Source organism: Dama dama, chromosome 19 (assembly GCF_033118175.1).
Source record: "Dama dama isolate Ldn47 chromosome 19, ASM3311817v1, whole genome shotgun sequence".
Taxonomy (NCBI): Eukaryota; Metazoa; Chordata; class Mammalia; order Artiodactyla; family Cervidae; genus Dama; species Dama dama.
The window spans coordinates 13,968,556-13,986,984 of NC_083699.1; the positions used below are offsets into that span (position 1 = coordinate 13,968,556).

General features: G+C 42.7%; 1 protein-coding gene across 1 annotated transcript; it reads left to right on the forward strand.

Moving 5' to 3' along the window:
• The first annotated feature begins 8,550 nt into the window (after positions 1–8,550).
• On the forward strand, positions 8,551–15,733 carry IL12A (interleukin 12A). The gene is made up of 7 exons (XM_061167860.1): positions 8,551–8,834; positions 9,455–9,606; positions 12,540–12,653; positions 13,004–13,045; positions 13,122–13,163; positions 13,262–13,405; positions 15,132–15,733. The coding sequence occupies exons 1-7, from the start codon at positions 8,819–8,821 to the stop codon at positions 15,285–15,287; spliced, it is 666 nt and encodes a 221-aa protein (XP_061023843.1). The 5' UTR covers positions 8,551–8,818; the 3' UTR covers positions 15,288–15,733.
• The last annotated feature ends 2,696 nt before the right edge of the window (positions 15,734–18,429 follow it).

An 18,429-nucleotide genomic window follows, 5' to 3' on the forward strand; every position in this document is an offset into this window, starting at 1 on the left:
ATGAATGAATGGACGGAATGCACGCGCATGTGTGCTCAGTCGTGTCCACCTCTTTGTGACACCATGGACCTCTGGCCCACCAGGCTCCTCCGTCCATGGAATTTTCCAGGCAAGAATACTGGAGTAGGTTGCCATTTCCTTCTCCAGGGGATCTTCCCAATCTAGAGATGGAACCCAAGTCTCCAGTATCTCCTGCATTGGCAGGCGGATTCTTTACCACTGTGCCACCTGAGAAACCCCAGAGATTACACATCAAGGTAAATCAACTATATTTCAATAAAAAAAAAAATTTAAGAGCTATCAGAATGGGCCCAGAAGCTCTCTGGAAAGTTCACTTCACCTGCCATTAGGTGATCTTTTAAAAGACAAATAAAACAAAGCGAAACAAAAATAAATACAGCTGCAATATATTTGAATGTTAAATAATTCAAACAATAAAGAGGCGATTCAATAAAAAGCAGATTTTCTCTGTACTTCAAAGATTGAATCTCCTTCTCTAGTGGAAATGGTCATTGATTTTCTATGCTCTTATGAATGTAGATCTATGTTGATGCTATACCTACATCTATGTGCACATATATACGTGTGTGTATAAATATATATGTATATACGTTTTCCTTGCACAAACAGAAGCATACTACACAGTGGATGCTGAACCTTAATTATTTTTTTTGGCCATGGCTCACAGCATGTGGGATGTTATTTCCCTGACCTGGGACGGAACCCTCGCACCTTGCATTTGAAGTGTGGAGTCTTAACCACTGGTCCTCCAGGGAAGTCCCTGAGCCTTGATTTTTCACATAACTATTTTTTTCAAGATTTTTTTCAAATGTGAACCATTCTTAAAGTCTTTGTTGAATGTGTTACAACATTGCTTCTGTTTTATGTCTTTTGGATTTTTTGGTCACGAGGCCTGGGGGATCTTAACTGCCTCACCAGGGGTCAAACCCACACTCCCTGCATTGGAAGGTGAAGTCTTAACCACTGGACTGCTAGGGAATTTCCTCACATGAATTTTGATATAATGAAGATTGTTCCTATCACGCATATAAATCTAACTCAAGCTACACTGAAGAGTCCGTTGAAAAGACGAACTATGCTTTAATGAAATAAGCCCCTATTAATGGACATTTAGAGTGTTCTAGGTCTTTGATATTAAAAATAATACTTTCAATGGAAATAAGTCCTCATGTATATGTGAACGTGTTAGTTGCTCAGCCGTGTCCGAGTCTTTTCGACCCCATGGACTGTAACCCGCCAGGCTCCTCTGTCCATGGGATTCTCCAGGCAAAAATACTGGAGTGGGTTGACATTTCCTTCTCCAATATTGTGCAAATAGTGTATAGGATAAATTCTTGGATATAGAAATGCTGAGCAAAAGTATATGTGTACTTTTTTTTATTTTAATAGCTATAGCCAACTAATGCTTCCAATAGATTGCATTAGATTACACTCCCTCCAACAGAATATGGCAACCAATTTCAACATACCCATAAATCATCAAACTTTTCAGTTTTGTGAAGTATAAGGCTAAAAACCATATCTAGTCATTTTAATTTGCATTTATCTAATTTAAATGCAGCTATTTGTCATATGTTTCTAAGTAATTTATATTTTTCTTTCTTCAAAATGTCTATTCATATCCTTTGCCCGTTTTTTTATTGGATTGTTGACTTTTTTCTTTTTAATATTCGTATTCTTACACTAAGGAGATGAGCCCTTGATCTGTCACATACTGTTGCAAATGTTTTCTTTCTAGGTTATCATTTGTCTTTAAATGTTATCTATGGTATCCTTTTGCTGTAGAAATGTTTGTTCTTTATATAATCAAATTTATTATCTTTTTCTTTTTAATGTCTAAGCATCAGGTGATCTCATCAGGCATGTAGCTGCAATGGCCAGGAGCTGTATCATTTTTGCTTGTTTGTTAAACTGTCTCAAGATGCACAAAAATTTGCAATGATATTCATAAAAACCTTTATGAATATGGAGCATCAGCGAGCAATAATAACATCTTTCCTGGAAATTTTTTCTTGAAGACCAATGTTAGTATTTTTTGAGGTTCTTTAAGACAGTATGATAACATATAATGTTGCCTATAGAAACAATACTATGCACATTTAGGACTCCCCTTTCCCCTCATTGGGAAGTTGCCACTTAACATTTAAAAGAGTGCCAAGAGTCAGTTGTGGAAGAAACTAGTGACCGTGTGCCTTAATCCAAAAATCTTAACTACCCCTCTCACTGTGTAGTGGTATTTCACAGTGATGACGCTCTCCACCTTTACAAAATACTTACCTGGTGATAGATTATATAATCTGATCCGATGACTAAACTAGGCAACCAGGCATTACCATCTCCATTTTGCAGATAGGAAAATTAGGAAAGGCAGTGGCCTGTCTTAGTTTATATACAGCTACCAAGTAGCAGAAGCCAGCTAGAATTAAGGTCTTTTGACCATAGATGCAAAGTCAGTCTTTCTGCCTCAGCTCACTACTTTTCTCCCTGCTGCTGAAACACTTCACCACCAAAAACAAAATTGCTCCATGGAACCAGCCTCATTAACATGTCATGCCTGAGGCTTGTCTATTCAACTCAGTTCAGTTCAGTCGCTCAGTCGTGTCATACTCTGTGACCCCATGGACTGCAGCACGCCAGGCTTCCCTGTCCATCACCAGCTCCCAGAGGTCGCTCAAACTCATGTCCATCGAGTTGGTGATGCCAAACCATCTCACCCTCTGTCATCCCCCTTCTTCTCCTGCCTTCAATCTTTCCCAGCATCAGGGTCTTTTCCAATGAGTCAGTTCTTCACATCAGATGGCCAAAGTATTGGAGCTTCAACTTCAGCCATCAGTCCCTCCAATGATTATTTAGGACTGATTTCCTTTAGGATGGACTGGTTGGATCTCCTTGCAGTCCAAGGGACTCTCAAGAGTCTTCTCCAACATCACAGTTCAAAAGCATCAATTCTTCGGCGCGGAACAGGAATGTAAGGCTGTGCTTCTTACCATGACAGGTCACCTTTCAGGAGCAGAGCTGTACTGGACCCCACTCTGTCAGGTGTCTGGCAGGAGAACACCAGTTGATTTATGCTCAAATTCAATGATCCCTATAGAAAAGAACTGCAGGAAAACTGACAGCGGAATCCTCGCTGTGTTGTGAAGGACCCTGGCATTTACAATACCCACCTATAGATTCACACTGACAGTTTCAACTGATCACAAACCTCTTTGGAACCTCACTTCTTCCAAGAATGGGCTGCCACTCTAAATCATGGCACCAAAGATACAGTGCTAAGTCTTCAGTTCAGAGCCTATGACCGTCAACTTGCCTCCCAAGGAGAATAACAACAAAGGCAGGTAGTCTGAGCAACTACTGCTATCTGATACAGCTGCAGTATCCAGCACTACTGATAATTTGGACGGTGTAACTTATTTCAGTTTGGGGGTGGGAGCAGCCATCCTGGGTACTATAGGATGTTGAGTAGCACATGGCATCATTTCTCCACCCACTAGACATCAGCAGCAATTCCTGTCCCCATTATGACAACCAAAAATTGTTCCAGACATTGCCAAATGTCCTCTGGGGAACAAGGCCACGTCCAGGTGAGAAACTGTGATACAAGACCTTAAAACATTCTGCCAAATATCTGAAAAGACCTCTGATTACCAGCGATGGATCTATTAGATGAGATCTCAGAGTGGCCCACCGCTCAAACTCAATGGGAAAAGCATGACTAATAGAAAAGCTATCTGAATGTACCAAACTACAAATAAAGTTTGCAAACAACCCACTCCAGTATCCTTGCCTGGAAAATTCCATGGACAGAGAAGCCCGGCAGGCTACAATCTATGGGGCTGCAAGGCGTTGGACTCGACTGAGACTAAAACACACACGCACACTTATATTTATATATATATTTTTAATCCGCATTCCTCATTCTCATCCCATCACTCCTCAGTGGGATCTATCCTAATATGTTTAACACATTTCATTTGTTTGTGAGTGTCCTTGTATAACATGTGCCATTTTTAATATATTCTTCTCATTAAAGTAAACGTAAGTCTGCAATTGCTTATCCGCAATTCTGAAACCTCACAGTTCTGGACCCCAAAAGCTTTTCCTTAAACTCACTTAGTAAAATCTGATACATGGGACATGAGGTTATTTGTAACCTTTATCCTGTTATTTGTAAGAGTATTTGTAAGGTTATTGTAAGGTTATTTGTAAGGACATAAGGTTATTTGTAATCTTTATCCTGTTACTTAATGTAACACATTCCTACATTTTGCTACAGAAATATTGTGTTCAATCATGAGATGCTGCCTTTTCTTTTTCTAAAATCCAATTTTTTTGTACCCCTAAACAAACCTGACTGCAAGAGATTGAACTGTCTGTGTCTAGTATTATACACAGATCTTATTCTGGTTTTATCTTTATGTTTTTACCTAGTATTATGTTTTGAAGATCTACTCATATTGATGTGTATACATCTAGTCCGCTACTTCTAAATGCTGCAGAATACTCCAGGAACTGGATCCCTCACACTCTATCTATTCATTTCCCCACTGGTGGGCAACTAGATGGTCTCCAACTCCCTCCACTACAACCAATGACTTAACATGTATGAACATCTTCATACATGCCATTTTATGGACTTTGGGATCTATATCTCTTTAGGATATATATCCAAGCTAGAACACTGGATAATCAGGTATGCATATACTTAATCCAACTGAAGCCAGATGCCAAAATGCCGTCCAGGATAGCTGCATTAGTCTACTTGTATTACATAAAAAGAACCCAGGATCCTACATTTTCACCAACACTTGTCAGTGTCCAGTGTACTCATTTTTTTGGTGGTCTAAAAAGTCAAAGTGATATATTATTCTTCTTTGCTGTTCTGGTTAGCCTTTGAGGTTTCTTTTCTGTATATTGTTGCCTGTTCATAAGTTTTGCCCATTGTCATTGGGGTTTCTTTTTCTTACTGACTTTTAGGAGTTCCTTCTATACTTTCCTGTTGGTTTTAGACATTGCACAATATTTTCTCCCAGTCTGTCAGCTATCTGTTAACTTTGTCCATAGTTAACAGGAAATCATACTACAGAAAATTTTAATTTTATGTAATCAAATATATGAGTATTTCACTCATGGCTTGGGGCTTTCATGTTTTTAAGAAGTCCTTCCCCTCTTGAATGATGAAGATAGTGTCCTACATTTTCTTCTACTACTGTACTAATTTTACTTTTCACATTTAGTCTTTAACCTCCTTCTAAGTGGCTCCAATTTTGTATGATAATATTTTCTACTAAACAATCCATGCTTCCCAGATTGATCTAAGTGTCATCATACCTTTATACTAAATATACATACATATGAGTCTGTCTATAATTTTCTATTTTGTTTGAAAGGTGCATTTGATTGTCCTATTGCCAAATGTTATTTTTATTACTATTGCTCTGAACTATATTTTTATATCTGGTAGGGCTATTTGCCTATCTCCATTATTTCTTTACAGGTTTAACTTAGATATTCATGTGCTTTTATTCTTTTATATTTTAGATTAGGCTTATTATTAAGTTCCTCAGAAAAGTTATTTGTAATTTGTATTGGGATTGCATTGAATATGTGAATTAACTAAAAGAGACTTGGGCTATTTATATCTTAAGATCTTCCAAGGTTATGTGTTTCCATTTAAATTAAATCACTCTATGTTCTTGACTGAATTTTCCCCAAAGATGATTTTATGCTTACATTAACTCATGTAATAATCACAACCACCCTACAGTACATTTATTATCATCATTTTTCAGATAAGGAAACTGAGCTTGGACAGATAAGTAATTTGCACAAGAACACACAGCAAGTAACTAACAGAACCTGGATTCAAAAAGTTTAGAGTCCATATTCTTAACCACTGTACTGCTTCTCCATCAACAGGCAGTTACTTTATAGTTTGGCTGCTATTGTGAATGATATCTTCTTTTTATTACTGTCTATTTACTATCTGGTACATTATTTTTATTATATTTTCTGAAAGGTTGTTACAGATGTAGAGAAATTTGCTTGATTTTTGAAAGTTAGTATTTGTATCCAATGAAGTTTATAGATAGAGTCCATACAGACTAATTCTCTTATTAGTTTAGTATTTGATCTATTCTTTCTGTTGCTTTTTTATATATCAACTGTAAATAACGAGAGTTTTGTCTTTTACTTTCCAATTTTAAATCTCTCATTTCTTTTTCTTTCCTTATCTCATTGGCCAAGACTTCCAGTATAGTGTTAGACATCATGTAGTAGCGATCATGGGCAAAGAATGTCTCTTATAGAAAAGTAATCTTATCTCAGAAGAAGGCTGTCCTTTGACCTTGGCTACAGAATGTGCAGCACATCAGAGAACTGTTTCACTAAAGTACAGGTTAGCAACCATGTCCGGTGGCCAAGAATCCATTCTGAGCAGAGGCCCTATGCTCATTTACGCTGCAGAAATTCTTTTTCACAGGAGACAGCCTTTCCAAGGGAGAAGTGGCTCTGCTAAACTTGATTTCACTCTGACTTTAAGTACATGTAACTCCATCCTAAATCCCCATGGCAACAGTACAGCTCAGCACCCCTTATTTGCTTCACACAACCTGCAGATTCAACCGTTTCTGACAATGCATTGCTCTCCATCCCCAAGGGGTAATTCATAGACCACATTGGAAGGAGCCTTAGAGATCAACTGTTGGTCTCATTTTACACACATCTAAAAGTCCCTATGGTGGGTACCTCATAGCAGATGATCTGCTAAGGGGACTGATACCAACAAAAGAGAGAGCTGGAATCAGAGGAGGGGTTAACACAGCTTTCTCCTAATTGGTTTCATCACCACATCTTTAGTAAAGGTTGGCCCTGCCATGCATTCATGGTAACATCTCAAGGCCTACCATGAGCTCATCCATCCAGACTTCAACAGGGATCCAGAGGAAGCACCACCCTTCTCTCCTGTATTCCAAAAGGCTTATCCCTCTACAAGATGAGTGCATCTGCCCAAAGGTGGACACTGGACACTGAACACTGAAGTCCTGGGGCCATAGTGCAGTCAGATCCGTTGGAGGCTCTGAGTGGATGACCAAACACACCCTTCCCTTTCATACATACCCAGGGTGACTAACGCTCATGGTAGAAATGAGTGAACTGAAAAGTCCCACAGGAACCTCAAACCCAACACATCCAAAGTGGAACTTCTCAGTGTCTCCTCCAAACTCACTCCCCTCTTACAGTAACCCCTGTGCAGGAACCAGAACAAGCTCTCTTCAGCCATCCTCGGCACCTTCCTATCCTGCTCACCTGAGGAGTTACCAAGTCTCGGTCCCTCCCCACCCTAAGGATTCCATTGCCCACCCTCGAGTCTCCAATCTGAACAGGGCTTGGTCATGCCCTCCACTCCTGACCCCTGGGACCCATCCCCCGCGTTGGTGTGTTAGTCACTCAGTCATGTCCGACTCTTTGTGACCCCATGGACTGTAGCCCACCAGGCTCCTCTGTCCATGGAACTCTCCAGGCAAGAATAATGGAGTGGGTTGCCATGCCCTCCTCCTGCAGGGGATCTTCCCAACCCAGGGATTGAACCCAGGTTTCCTCCACTGCAGGCAGATTCTTTACCTTTGAGCCACCAGGGAAGCCCCCATCCTCCACACTACTGCTGATTTTCCCATCATGCAAATGCAACCGCATCTCCTGCCGAAAACCCTAGAAGGCTTCCCACTATTCTCAGCAGAATGTACACTTACCAGCACAGACCCTACCCTCACAGCACAGCACCCTCACTCTTTCCACCCTCACACCCAGTACAGGACTGCCAGATCACCCCCTTCCTTTACCTTCCCCAACTGTGTGTCTGATCCCTGTTCCCTCGACCTAGAACTTGCATCCCATCTAATGTCTACTCACCTATCAACAATCAAGTCGCAGCTCCCTCCTTCTGGGCGCTTTTGCTGCCTCCTCAACGCCATGGCTCCTTGATGACCTTTCTCCGACCTCTCCTCCCAGGACTCTGTACATCCATCCCACTAAACTCTAACGATTCTCTCCTGGACGCTGTAAGAAACTGGATTCTCTAAGAGTAGTTATTGCATAGCCAGTCTGGTTTCATCCCTTTTTGTATTTAAGATGGTACCCAGGAATAAAACACATTGAGTCAGATTTGGTGTGGGAGTGAGCCGAAAGTGACCAGGTCACTGCTGGGTGCCCGTCAGTGTCGCCCTGGCCCACCGTGGACTCTCTGGAAAAAAATGAATGATGATTGAATGATTTGCCTACCCCCATCCAGACCTAGGCGAGAGGTCAGATCTCATCCTAGATTTGGATGGACGGGGGATGGCCTTACTCGGTGTTCCGTCGGGAGGGGGCGCTGCGGAGCGGCGGGGCCAGGGCTGGGGAACTGGGGGCGGGGGGCGTCCGAGGGGGCGAGCCAGGGGTCGGGCTTGCCCGGGGACCCTGCGCCGCGACGCTGCGCCGAATTTCACTTTCGTTTTGGGCCAGGCCGGAGGCGGCGGGGCCGTCCCGGAACGACTGCGGCCGGGCGCACGGGGAGTTAATCCGAAAGCGCTCCAGCCCCGCGGGCTAGACTCCACGTGTCATCGAGAAGCTGATGTAGAGAGAGACAGAGAGAGAAAGCAAGCAAGAGATCAGAGTCCCGGGAAAGTCCTACCGCGCCTCGGGCAATTATAAAAATGTGACCCCTGGCTTGGCCTCCCAACCACCACCCTCACCTGCCGCGTGCACCCGTCTGCGTCCAGCTGCCGGCTCGATTCCGCGTCCCGCCGCTCCGCTCAGCATGTGCCCACCTCGCAGTGAGTAACCAGCCTCGCGCTCGGGTTGGGGGACCGCGGCCGGGCGGCAGAAACTTGGGATGGGCTACGTGGAGACTGGAAGACGGCAATCTCGTGCAGAGGAGGAAGGATGCAGGGAGACAGTGCGGGCTTATCCTGCGCCCGATGAGACATCCTCTCTCTTAACCGTGGAACAACCCCAGGAGCTAAGTATTATGCCCACTTCGCAGAAGAGAAACTGAGGCCCCGCAGGATAATTTCTTGCTCAGGCTCCCTTGGAGACACCATTAAGAGGACAGATCCCAGCCAGTCGGCTTCAAAGCAAGGCTATGTCTCCCCACTGTTTCCAAAACACTGGGTGGCTTCCCCACCTGGCCTCGCTTTCCCTCTTCCTGAAACGGAGACTTTTTCTGGGTGAACTCTGCCCTGCGCCCTGGTCTGAACTCACAAGGCAATAGTGTCTGTGAGTTGGCTTTCAGCCCTAGAACAGAGCACTGCCCTTCAAGAGCTTGATTCATCATCTCTCAGTTTCTGAAAGATCAGTGGGAGGTTGGCGCCCAGGAAGGAGATGGGCGGAGATGGCCAGAGGAGATGGAAGGTGGAGGTCGGCCTGCTCATTCTTGCCCTGGATTCCCTTGCAGGCCTCCTCCTCCTGTCCACCGTGGTCCTCCTCCACCACCTGCCCCACCTCAGTTTGGGCAGGAGCCTCCCCCCGACCACAGCAGGCCCAGGAAGGAGTTGCCTCAACTACTCCCAAAACCTGCTGAGGGCCGTCAGCGACACACTGAAGAAGGTGAGCTTTTCATTGTCTTTGTCCCCACCGTGTTCCCACTGCAGTCTCTCTAGTGAAGGGACAGCTCTGAACCCCTGGTCACCTGAAGGAACTGCAGGGAAATTGTGGAAGTTAATCAGGAGCTGTCAAGAGAGAAAGAGGGAACTTTACAAATGGCCCAACTATTAGCTTAAGAGTCTCAATGAAATTGTGTCTCCAGAGAAGGCAGGCGAGGTCATAAATTACAATGGCATTCGTTTTGGCTGTGCCTGCACAGAGGAAAGTGGATATTTACAGTGTTCCCTGTAGCCTGCCAAAAGAGATGGAATTGTGTCAGGCCCACACTGTTCCTCTGACAACTTATCAATCCAGGAAACTGTTATTAGGGGCGGCCTCTGTGCTCTGGGGGCTACAAAGATGAACCGGCCCTGCCCCTCATGCTCCTCGCCAACTTCCAGTCTGGTGGCTCCGTTTGAGAGTAACACATTTCAGGGGGCTTGTGAAAGTGCACGTCCAGGCTTCCTTTTCTAGGGGGTGAATTATCTAATTTTATTTAAAGCTTCATTTTTTTTTTTTTAGCTTTCATATTTTAATGCAAAAAAATTTTTTTTCTTCTTCCTTTAAAAACACTCCAACATCTATTGCTTTGGCTGCAACAGCCTAAACTGATGTTTTTAAAGATGTCCTTTGACCTTCCTGCTCTCTAGTAAATCTTTCTGGAATATTTCTAGCTTGTTGCTTTATGAATGTCTTAAAGTAAGCTCAGTGCCACAAGTTCTCCTTAAGGAACTCATCCCACCCCCAGCCCCCGCAACCTTTCATAATGGGCTGCCCATTTTTCCTTACAGTTCAATCCATCTTAATTAAAAAGGCAGCTCACCAAGTGAAAACTGCAGAGATAAGTCCTTTGATTCCTAAAGAAAAGTTTGGTATGGGTAAAATTTAGGAGCTCTGATTTAAATAGATGCTTCATGTGAAACATTTGACTCTTCTACTCCCCAGAGGCAGCACCAAAGGTTAGAAGATCACAGAACTCAATTTGATTTTTTAATATGATTCCTGTGTCAAGTTTGCCAGAACAAATCATCTGGCTACTTGTTGAGAAAGCAGAGGTAGCAAATGCATGTGATTCAGAGGCCATGTCCAGTCCACAGATCTGTCAAGTTTGGCCAGTGTCTTTTATAGTTTAATTTTTGAGTTTGATGTCATTGAAAAAGTAGACCGTTCATATAAGAATCCAGATTTCTAGCTTCTCCTGAAAAGATTTGAAGAACTATAGCAGTTGGACCCACATTTCTAAATATATATATATATATAATTTTTCTGCTCTATTTATTCATTTTTTCATTTAAAAAGTAGTTATTGAGTGCCTACTGTATGCCAGGCACTATTTCATGGATTTGTCTTTTTTAACAATGCCATAATAATATAGATAGTCACTGTTTCATTTTGGAATAAAGGAAGGCAGTTATCACAGAAATAAAGCTATTGTCTTATTTGGAGATTTTTTTCTTTTCCTTGTTGCAGTGTAGTTGCAAATCTAACTTTTTACAACCTGCTCAGGCCTCCAGGAGCAGTGTATTCATTTTCTATTGCTGCTGTAACAAATTACCGCAAACTTAATGGCTTTAAGCAACACAAACTTATTATCATACAGCCCTGGAGGTCAGAAATCCGAAATGGGTCTCACTGGTCTAAAATCAAGGTGTCAGCAGAGCTGTATCTCTTTCTGGAGACTCTAGAGAAGAATTCATTTTCTTGCCTTTTCCAACGTCTAGAAGCAGCCCACATTCCTTGGTGGCCCCCTTCCATCCTCAAAGCCAACAAATGAGTCTCTCATGCTTCATCTCTCTGACCTTGACTCTCCAGCCTCTCTCTTCCATTTACAAGGACCCAGAGATTACACTAGACCCACCCAGACACTCCAGGATAATCTCTCTATTTCAGAGTCAGCTGATTAGCAACCTTAATTTCATCTGCAACCTTAATTCCCCTTTGCCACATAATGTGACATAGTCTCAGGTTCTAGGGGTTGGGAGGTGGATATCTCTGGCAGGGGCATTTTTCTTCCTACCGCAGACAGGGTAGCAAGCTTTACTACTTGTTGCCACACGCGTCCTGTAGTCTCAAGCTTTGATTCATGCCCCATGCTGTTCCCTCTGCCTGACGATCCCCCTCCTCTGAGGATGTCCCATCCCTGGGGAACTTTTTCATCTCTTTCCACTCCCTTTTCAGAGCCTTCTGACCCTTCAATTCAGCCCTTCTCACCTGCTGGCATGTCCCCTAGTCATTTGGGCACTGGCCTGTCTCCGCAGCTGAACTGGGAATCCTGGCGGGAATAATACAATCCCCTTCTTTGTCACGTTCCTTAGTACCTAGCATAGAATATATCAGGCTTGTTGAATGGAAAAATGATCTCAATCTTTAATCAGCAAATCATTGACTTCTTAAACTAAATTTCATAAATATGTTCAGCATGCTGGTAAGATGATGTGTGTGTGTATATACTACACATTAAATCTCCACTTGTTTTCATGGTTGCATGTTGGTTATAGCCATCAAGTGGTGACCTTAACAATCCCCCTCTAGAAGCTATATTTGAAAAAGATATTCATAAAACACAGATGCTTTGGCAAAAGGAAAAAAAACTGTTTTCACCAGAAGCAAGTGTCCCAGCATGGTGTAGAGGCTGATTAGCACAGCCTGTTGAAATGATTTATAGTATTTACATAACGGAAAAACATATCATCCGGAGAAACATGTCATAAGCAAAAGGAGAGGAGGGAGTGGGAGAGAATGTCAATGACCTGTTTCTTTGGTCTTATGAAGACCTTGAATTTTCTATAGGTCAGAGATGGCAGTCAAAGGCAGCCAACTCTTGCTTTGGTGCCAGCATTACAGGGAGCCTGGTGCCTTATTAATATCATAAGCTGAGTTTTTTTTATATTTTACAGGCCAGACAAACCCTAGAATTTTACTCCTGCACTTCTGAGGAGATCGATCATGAAGATATCACCAAAGATAAAACCAGCACAGTGGAGGCCTGTTTACCACTGGAATTAGCCACGGTATAGAGGATTTTCCTCCCAAAGCTTATAACATGGTTAAGGGCTGTGCATCAGGTCTCATCTTCTTCCAAAACTGTGCATGCTTCTGGGCTCCATCCTCATGGGATGTCAACAGGCCCCATTGTAGAAGTTCAACTTGAAACAAAAATGTGTAAAAATATGTGGTTTTTTACAACAGTGTAAAATATATGTAACACTACTGAACTATGCACTTTAAAATAGTTAAGATGATAAATTTTATGTGTTTTTTACCACAGTGAAAAAATTTGATGTTTGAGGAGTCAGAAAAATTTATATTAAGAATTAGTATCTTTTCAATGTGTGATTTTTTTTTTTTTTTTTTGCTCTAGAATGAGAGTTGCCTGGTTTCCAGAGAGACCTCTTTAATAACTGTAAGTCAGAAAATTGAAGGTTTCAGCTCATATTATGAATTCATATCATTGATATCTCATTATTTTTTTCTTATAGCATGGGAGTTGTCTGGCTTCTGGAAAGACCTCTTTTATGACAGTAAGACACAAGATTCTTTCTTCAAATGCAACATTGGGGTTGGGGGATGTTTTTAGCCCATTTCAATGGTTCTTTCCCCACTTCGTTGTATCACCCAGACCCTGTGCCTTAAAAGTATCTACGAGGACTTGAAGATGTACCACATGGAGTTCCAGGCCATGAATGCAAAGCTTCTGATGGATCCTAAGAGGCAGATCTTTCTAGACCAGAACATGCTGGCAGCTATTGCTGAGCTGATGCAGGTAAGACCTCCTGTCCTTCATGCTGAGACAGCCAGCCAGGGTCCCTGATGAAGGGCTCGTCAGCCCTTCCCGTATTGGGGGAGGCCTGAAATGCCACTTTTAAAAGCCAGCTACATTGTAGAGGAGACAGCCTCGAGGGCACCCTCTAGTGAGCGGGCAACATGAGCCGATCACGTTAAGGAGAGCAGCCTACTGTTTGTAGATCATGTGGTGTGCCCCAGGCTCTGGGCAAAGATGTTCGGACATGCGCTGTCCCCACAGCAACCACATGGGGTCTGTGGAAAGGAGGAATCCCATGCTAGAGGGTTGTTCACTTGTCCGAGGTCACACAGCTTGGAAATGGCAGAGGTAGGATTTAAACCACCAAAAAGGGATTCCACTCCACTCATCTTCTCACACATCTCTAAAAACCTCTGCAATGTTCATGGCAGGGGCCATGCATATCTGCAAATACTGTTAGTAAAAACACACTAGTCTAGTGCCCGGATAGGACCCATCTAGAACCAAAATGTGGGTGAGAGAGAAATGACTTATCACCTGGGGATGTCCACAGTGTAACTCAGAGACAAGAACTTGCCTTGTTATCTCCTGAATCACCAGAGCACATGATGCTAATATGAAACATAGAAATAACCACTTAGTAAAGAGCAGGGTGCTGCTGTGGTGACCAGGGCATGGGATAAATACGGCGTCAAGAATGATTATCTAAAAAGAAATTTATTTTTATTTCATTCCCTCTTTTTTTTTTCTTTTTTTGGTGCCAAATTACTTGTTTGAAAGGCAGTGAACATCACGCAAGTATCAAAGAATGTTACCATCTAGACAGTTGTAGATGACATTTTATTTTCAGGACCAAGAATGGAGTCAGTTCCACCAGTAATCAGACAACTATGCCCAGACATTCTGTACCTCTGTGCCTCAGTTTCTTCCTCTGTGAAATGGGGTGATGACCCACTCTACATTTCTTTTGGGCTTTTTGTGAGGAAGTACAAGCAAAAATGCCAATCATTGTGCAAATATACGGGCTTCCCAGGTGGCACAGCAGTAAAGAACCTGCCTGCCAATGCAGGAGACCCAAGTTCTATCCCTGAGTCGGGAAGATCCCCTGGCAGAGGAAATAGTTACTCACTCCAGTCTTCTTGCCTGGATGATCCCATGGACAGAGGCGCCTGATGGATAGAGTCCATGGAGTCACAAAGAGTCAGACACAACTGAGCAACTGAGCACACAGTCTTGCGTTATCAAATTAAAGGGCTCAAACTGGGAGACCCAGTGCCAGGTTGATTTATTTCACATGACTGAGCATCTGTAGCCAGCAGGTCTGATACTGACAGACAGTTTCCGATCAGTAGCAATGCATCACCTCCCTCTTCTGAAAAGGACATAGCTTCTTAATGTAACAGACAAAAATTAATTGGATATCATAGCAGATGTCTCTTAACAGAATTGTTCCTTTCTAAAATGCAACTCCCACTGATGATTTTCTAAATAGCTTTCAGGCTCTTTTCAGAACTCACTGAAGATCCATGTGCTTGGATAATGAGCACTTCTTCCCTCAGGTTCTGCCTGCCCATCTGGCTGGGAGTGGATTTGCGTTGGGTTTAGGAGAGGGAATGAGGGAGTGGGTTGCAGGCTCTGAGACATGTATTGGTTTCACCCGTTTTTACAGATGAACGTTTTAATTTTGGAATACCGTCTATGTCATGCTCAATATTTATTCTCCTAGGCCCTAAATTTCAACAGTGAGACTGTGCCACAGAAACCCTCCCTGGAAGAAATGGATTTTTACAAGACAAAAGTCAAGCTCTGCATCCTTCTTCACGCCTTCAGAATTCGTGCGGTGACCATCGACAGAATGATGAGCTATCTGAGTTCTTCCTAGAATGCTGAGGTTTCTCCTAACCTTAAAATCATTTTTACAAAAATTGGAACCAAAGAGATTGTAATCGGGCATGGGTTAAGAACTGGGGAGGGGGTGGCTGGACGTGTCCCTACTGAAGCTGGTACAGAATTCTCATGATTGTTGAGTCATCTTTCCAGACTTGCAGAATGTGACTGTTCTATCCACATGATTCTTTTGATCAAGTCTATTTCATATTTACTAGGGATGTTATTTTTATAAGTTTTCATGAGAAAATTGATGAGGGAAAATGTCCTCACAGAACGTGTTTTCTTTTTTTTCCCTTTAAAAGAAGAGCAAGGAATTATAAGCTATTTTAGTACCAAAGTGTTTGTAGAAACAAACACTCAAACATAATTTATTTTAAAGTATTTATTTATATAATTTTGTGTCCATGAAAGCATGTGAACTAACTTATATTTATTTATGTTATATTTATTAAGATATTTATTGCCAAGTGGATTTGAGCTGTATCTTATGTTGTTCTAAAAATAAAATGAATTAATTAAAAAAAAGTAATTCTGTTTTTCTAATGTGATTGGAATGCTCTGAGTGCTAAAATACACATTGTGGGAAAACTGAAAACTGGTGAAATTTGAAAAAAATCACCTTGGAAAGAATGCCATGATATTCTTGCCCATTTACTAGTTCCTTTAATCCCATATTTTATTTTTTTTAACATCTCTAAAATTTTTTATCATTTATCTATTGGCTCTGCTGGGTCTTTGTTTCTGCATGTGAGTTTTCTCTAGTTGCAGCAAGTGACCGGGCTATTCTCTAGTTGCGGTGCACAGGCTTCTCTTCACCGTGGCTTCTCTTGTTGTGGAGCATAGGCTGAGAGCACAGGCTCAGTAGTTGGGGTGCACGGGCTTAGTTGCTCTGTGGCATGTCATCTGAATCATTCCAGACCCAGGGATCGAACCCATGTCCCATGCATTGGCAGGCAGATTCTTAACAACTGGACTACCAAGGAAGTCCTTTAATCTCATATTTTAAAGGGAGCCTCATAAGACTGATCTACTTTAATACTGAGGCCGTTTGAGTGAAATTACAACCTGTGAAAATATACTTTATTATTTTTGTTCAACATCTGAATCAAAAAGTAAAACACATAAAAATGCTTTTTTCTATTAACCACAGCCCAGTAACATACTGTGCATTAGCCAAACACATAATAACATCCTCCAACTGGGAAAAACATCATTAAGAGGCTTTCTAGTTACATTATTCTAATTTTTGTGACCTCTTGGTCTCTCAGGGGAGAATTATTTCTAAATTACAATAAGAAAAACTCTCCCTTTGCTTTAAATTATATAGAACTCCTGCCCAAACCGCATGGATAATAGCCTTGTTCTGGCTTGAGAGATGTGCTTTTTAATTCTTTGAACAATGAGAATTTAAAAAGATTTACCTGATGGAATACCATGCAATTTTCAAACTCTGTTAATCACATTCCTCCTTAATATGAAAAGGCCATAAGGAATGGACTATTCAGAGTCCGTCCCTGTCTCCCCTACCTTTTCTCAGGTGAGTCCTCCCCTCAGAACTCAATTCATATCCCAGTGAACAGGGAGGGGAGTGTATATGGCCACCCCAGGTCCTCATCTGTGGAGAGATGTACTCGTTTTTCAGAGTCTCCCCCTGCCAAATTGATGTGCAATTGGATAGAAATCATCAAGCTAAGATCCCATCACATGCCTCCTCTTCTTTAGGGACTCCTCCTCAAGCTTGGATGGCCAGCAGGTGATTCACAGATAGGAGTTTCTTGCCTTTGAGTACAGGGTTTGGGCGGCCGGCTTTGATCATGGCAAGAACTCAGGGGCTTTGATGGACTGGCGCCGTTGAGTTGCTGGCATCCCACCCCAGCCCCTCCTTGGAATGGCAAGGTTGTCTGTGCCCAGAAATAAGGACAGGCAAGACTGTCGACTATGCTATAGACTGGGTTTAAACAAATGATCACAGGTGTCTCCTTGGTTCCAGAAATTGCCATGACATATCCCTTCAAAAACATTACTAGCCCAAGAAACATCTTCACAACAAAGTCCATTCTTCACTGCTTGACCAGTTTTCTGGTTTTTCTCATTTACACCTAGTCTGCCGTTTATAACTTGTATGATATGACCATGTTGTTCTGACCTCTCCCTGTCCATTTTTTCTTCTAAAAAGTGAAGATAGGGACTTCTCTGGTGGTCCAATGGTTAGGGCTCTGTGCGTCCACTGCCGGGGCTACCGGTTCAGTCCCTGGTCAAGGAACTAAGATCCTGCAAGCTGTGTGGCACATGTCCCCCTAGAAAGTGAAGATAATACTAGAACCTACCTCAAAGGATCAGATCAAGCGTCACATGGAGCAACTCCTGGCATGTAATATGTACAAAACAAATGGAAGCAATTTTTGATCATGATTATTAGCCCTTGGGTTTGGTGATGGGCCAGATGGGTTTGCTCTTTGCTACTATTTTCATCTGTGAAATTCAGAAAACTGTAGCCCTATTTCACAGCGCTATTGTGAGGACTGAATGACTCAGTACAGTGCCGGCCTCTACTCCACACTCAACATCAAGGTTCTAAAATTCTTAGATCATTTGCTTGAAGACCTCAGTGATGTCTTGTCCTGCCAGGGCAGTCGCCTACCTGGGGGCGTTCAGCAGAGAAGACTGTCTGGCCCAAGACACAGTGTCAAACAAGCAGGGTCCTAACTTCCCAGAGCAGAGGGTGGGGAACAAGGGAACAGGAAGACTGAGGTCCCTCCTCAAAATAGGCCTCAGATCCAGCCTACTAGAGAAATTTGATAACAGATCACTTTTTAAAAAGGAAATAAGAATGACTGAGTCCCAGAATTAACATCAAAAAACAGCTGACAGTGGCCCCACTGAAGGCCCAGAGCTTTGGGGAAAAGGGGTCAGTTCTGCAGAGTGATCCGGCCAGATAGCCCGGCCAGATAGCCACAGGTGGGTGTGTTACAACTCAAGAGATGCACAAGGGCCTTAGACACCCTAATGAGGAAAGCAAGCCTGGGAGTCAAAGGAGGGGAACACGGGCTTTGTCTGAAGCCAGAAGGGACAGAGGCCGGAGTCCCTGTGGCTGTGTCACCTGGACCACGCAGTTTCCCTGCTTGAGGACTAAA

Excerpts from the sequence above, each read along its gene's own strand:
- IL12A (XM_061167860.1), top strand. Across the intron at positions 13,164-13,261 it reads GAAAGACCTCTTTTATGACA|ACCCTGTGCCTTAAAAGTAT; the intron begins GTAAGACACAAG and ends TGTATCACCCAG. Across the intron at positions 13,406-15,131 it reads CTATTGCTGAGCTGATGCAG|GCCCTAAATTTCAACAGTGA; the intron begins GTAAGACCTCCT and ends TTATTCTCCTAG.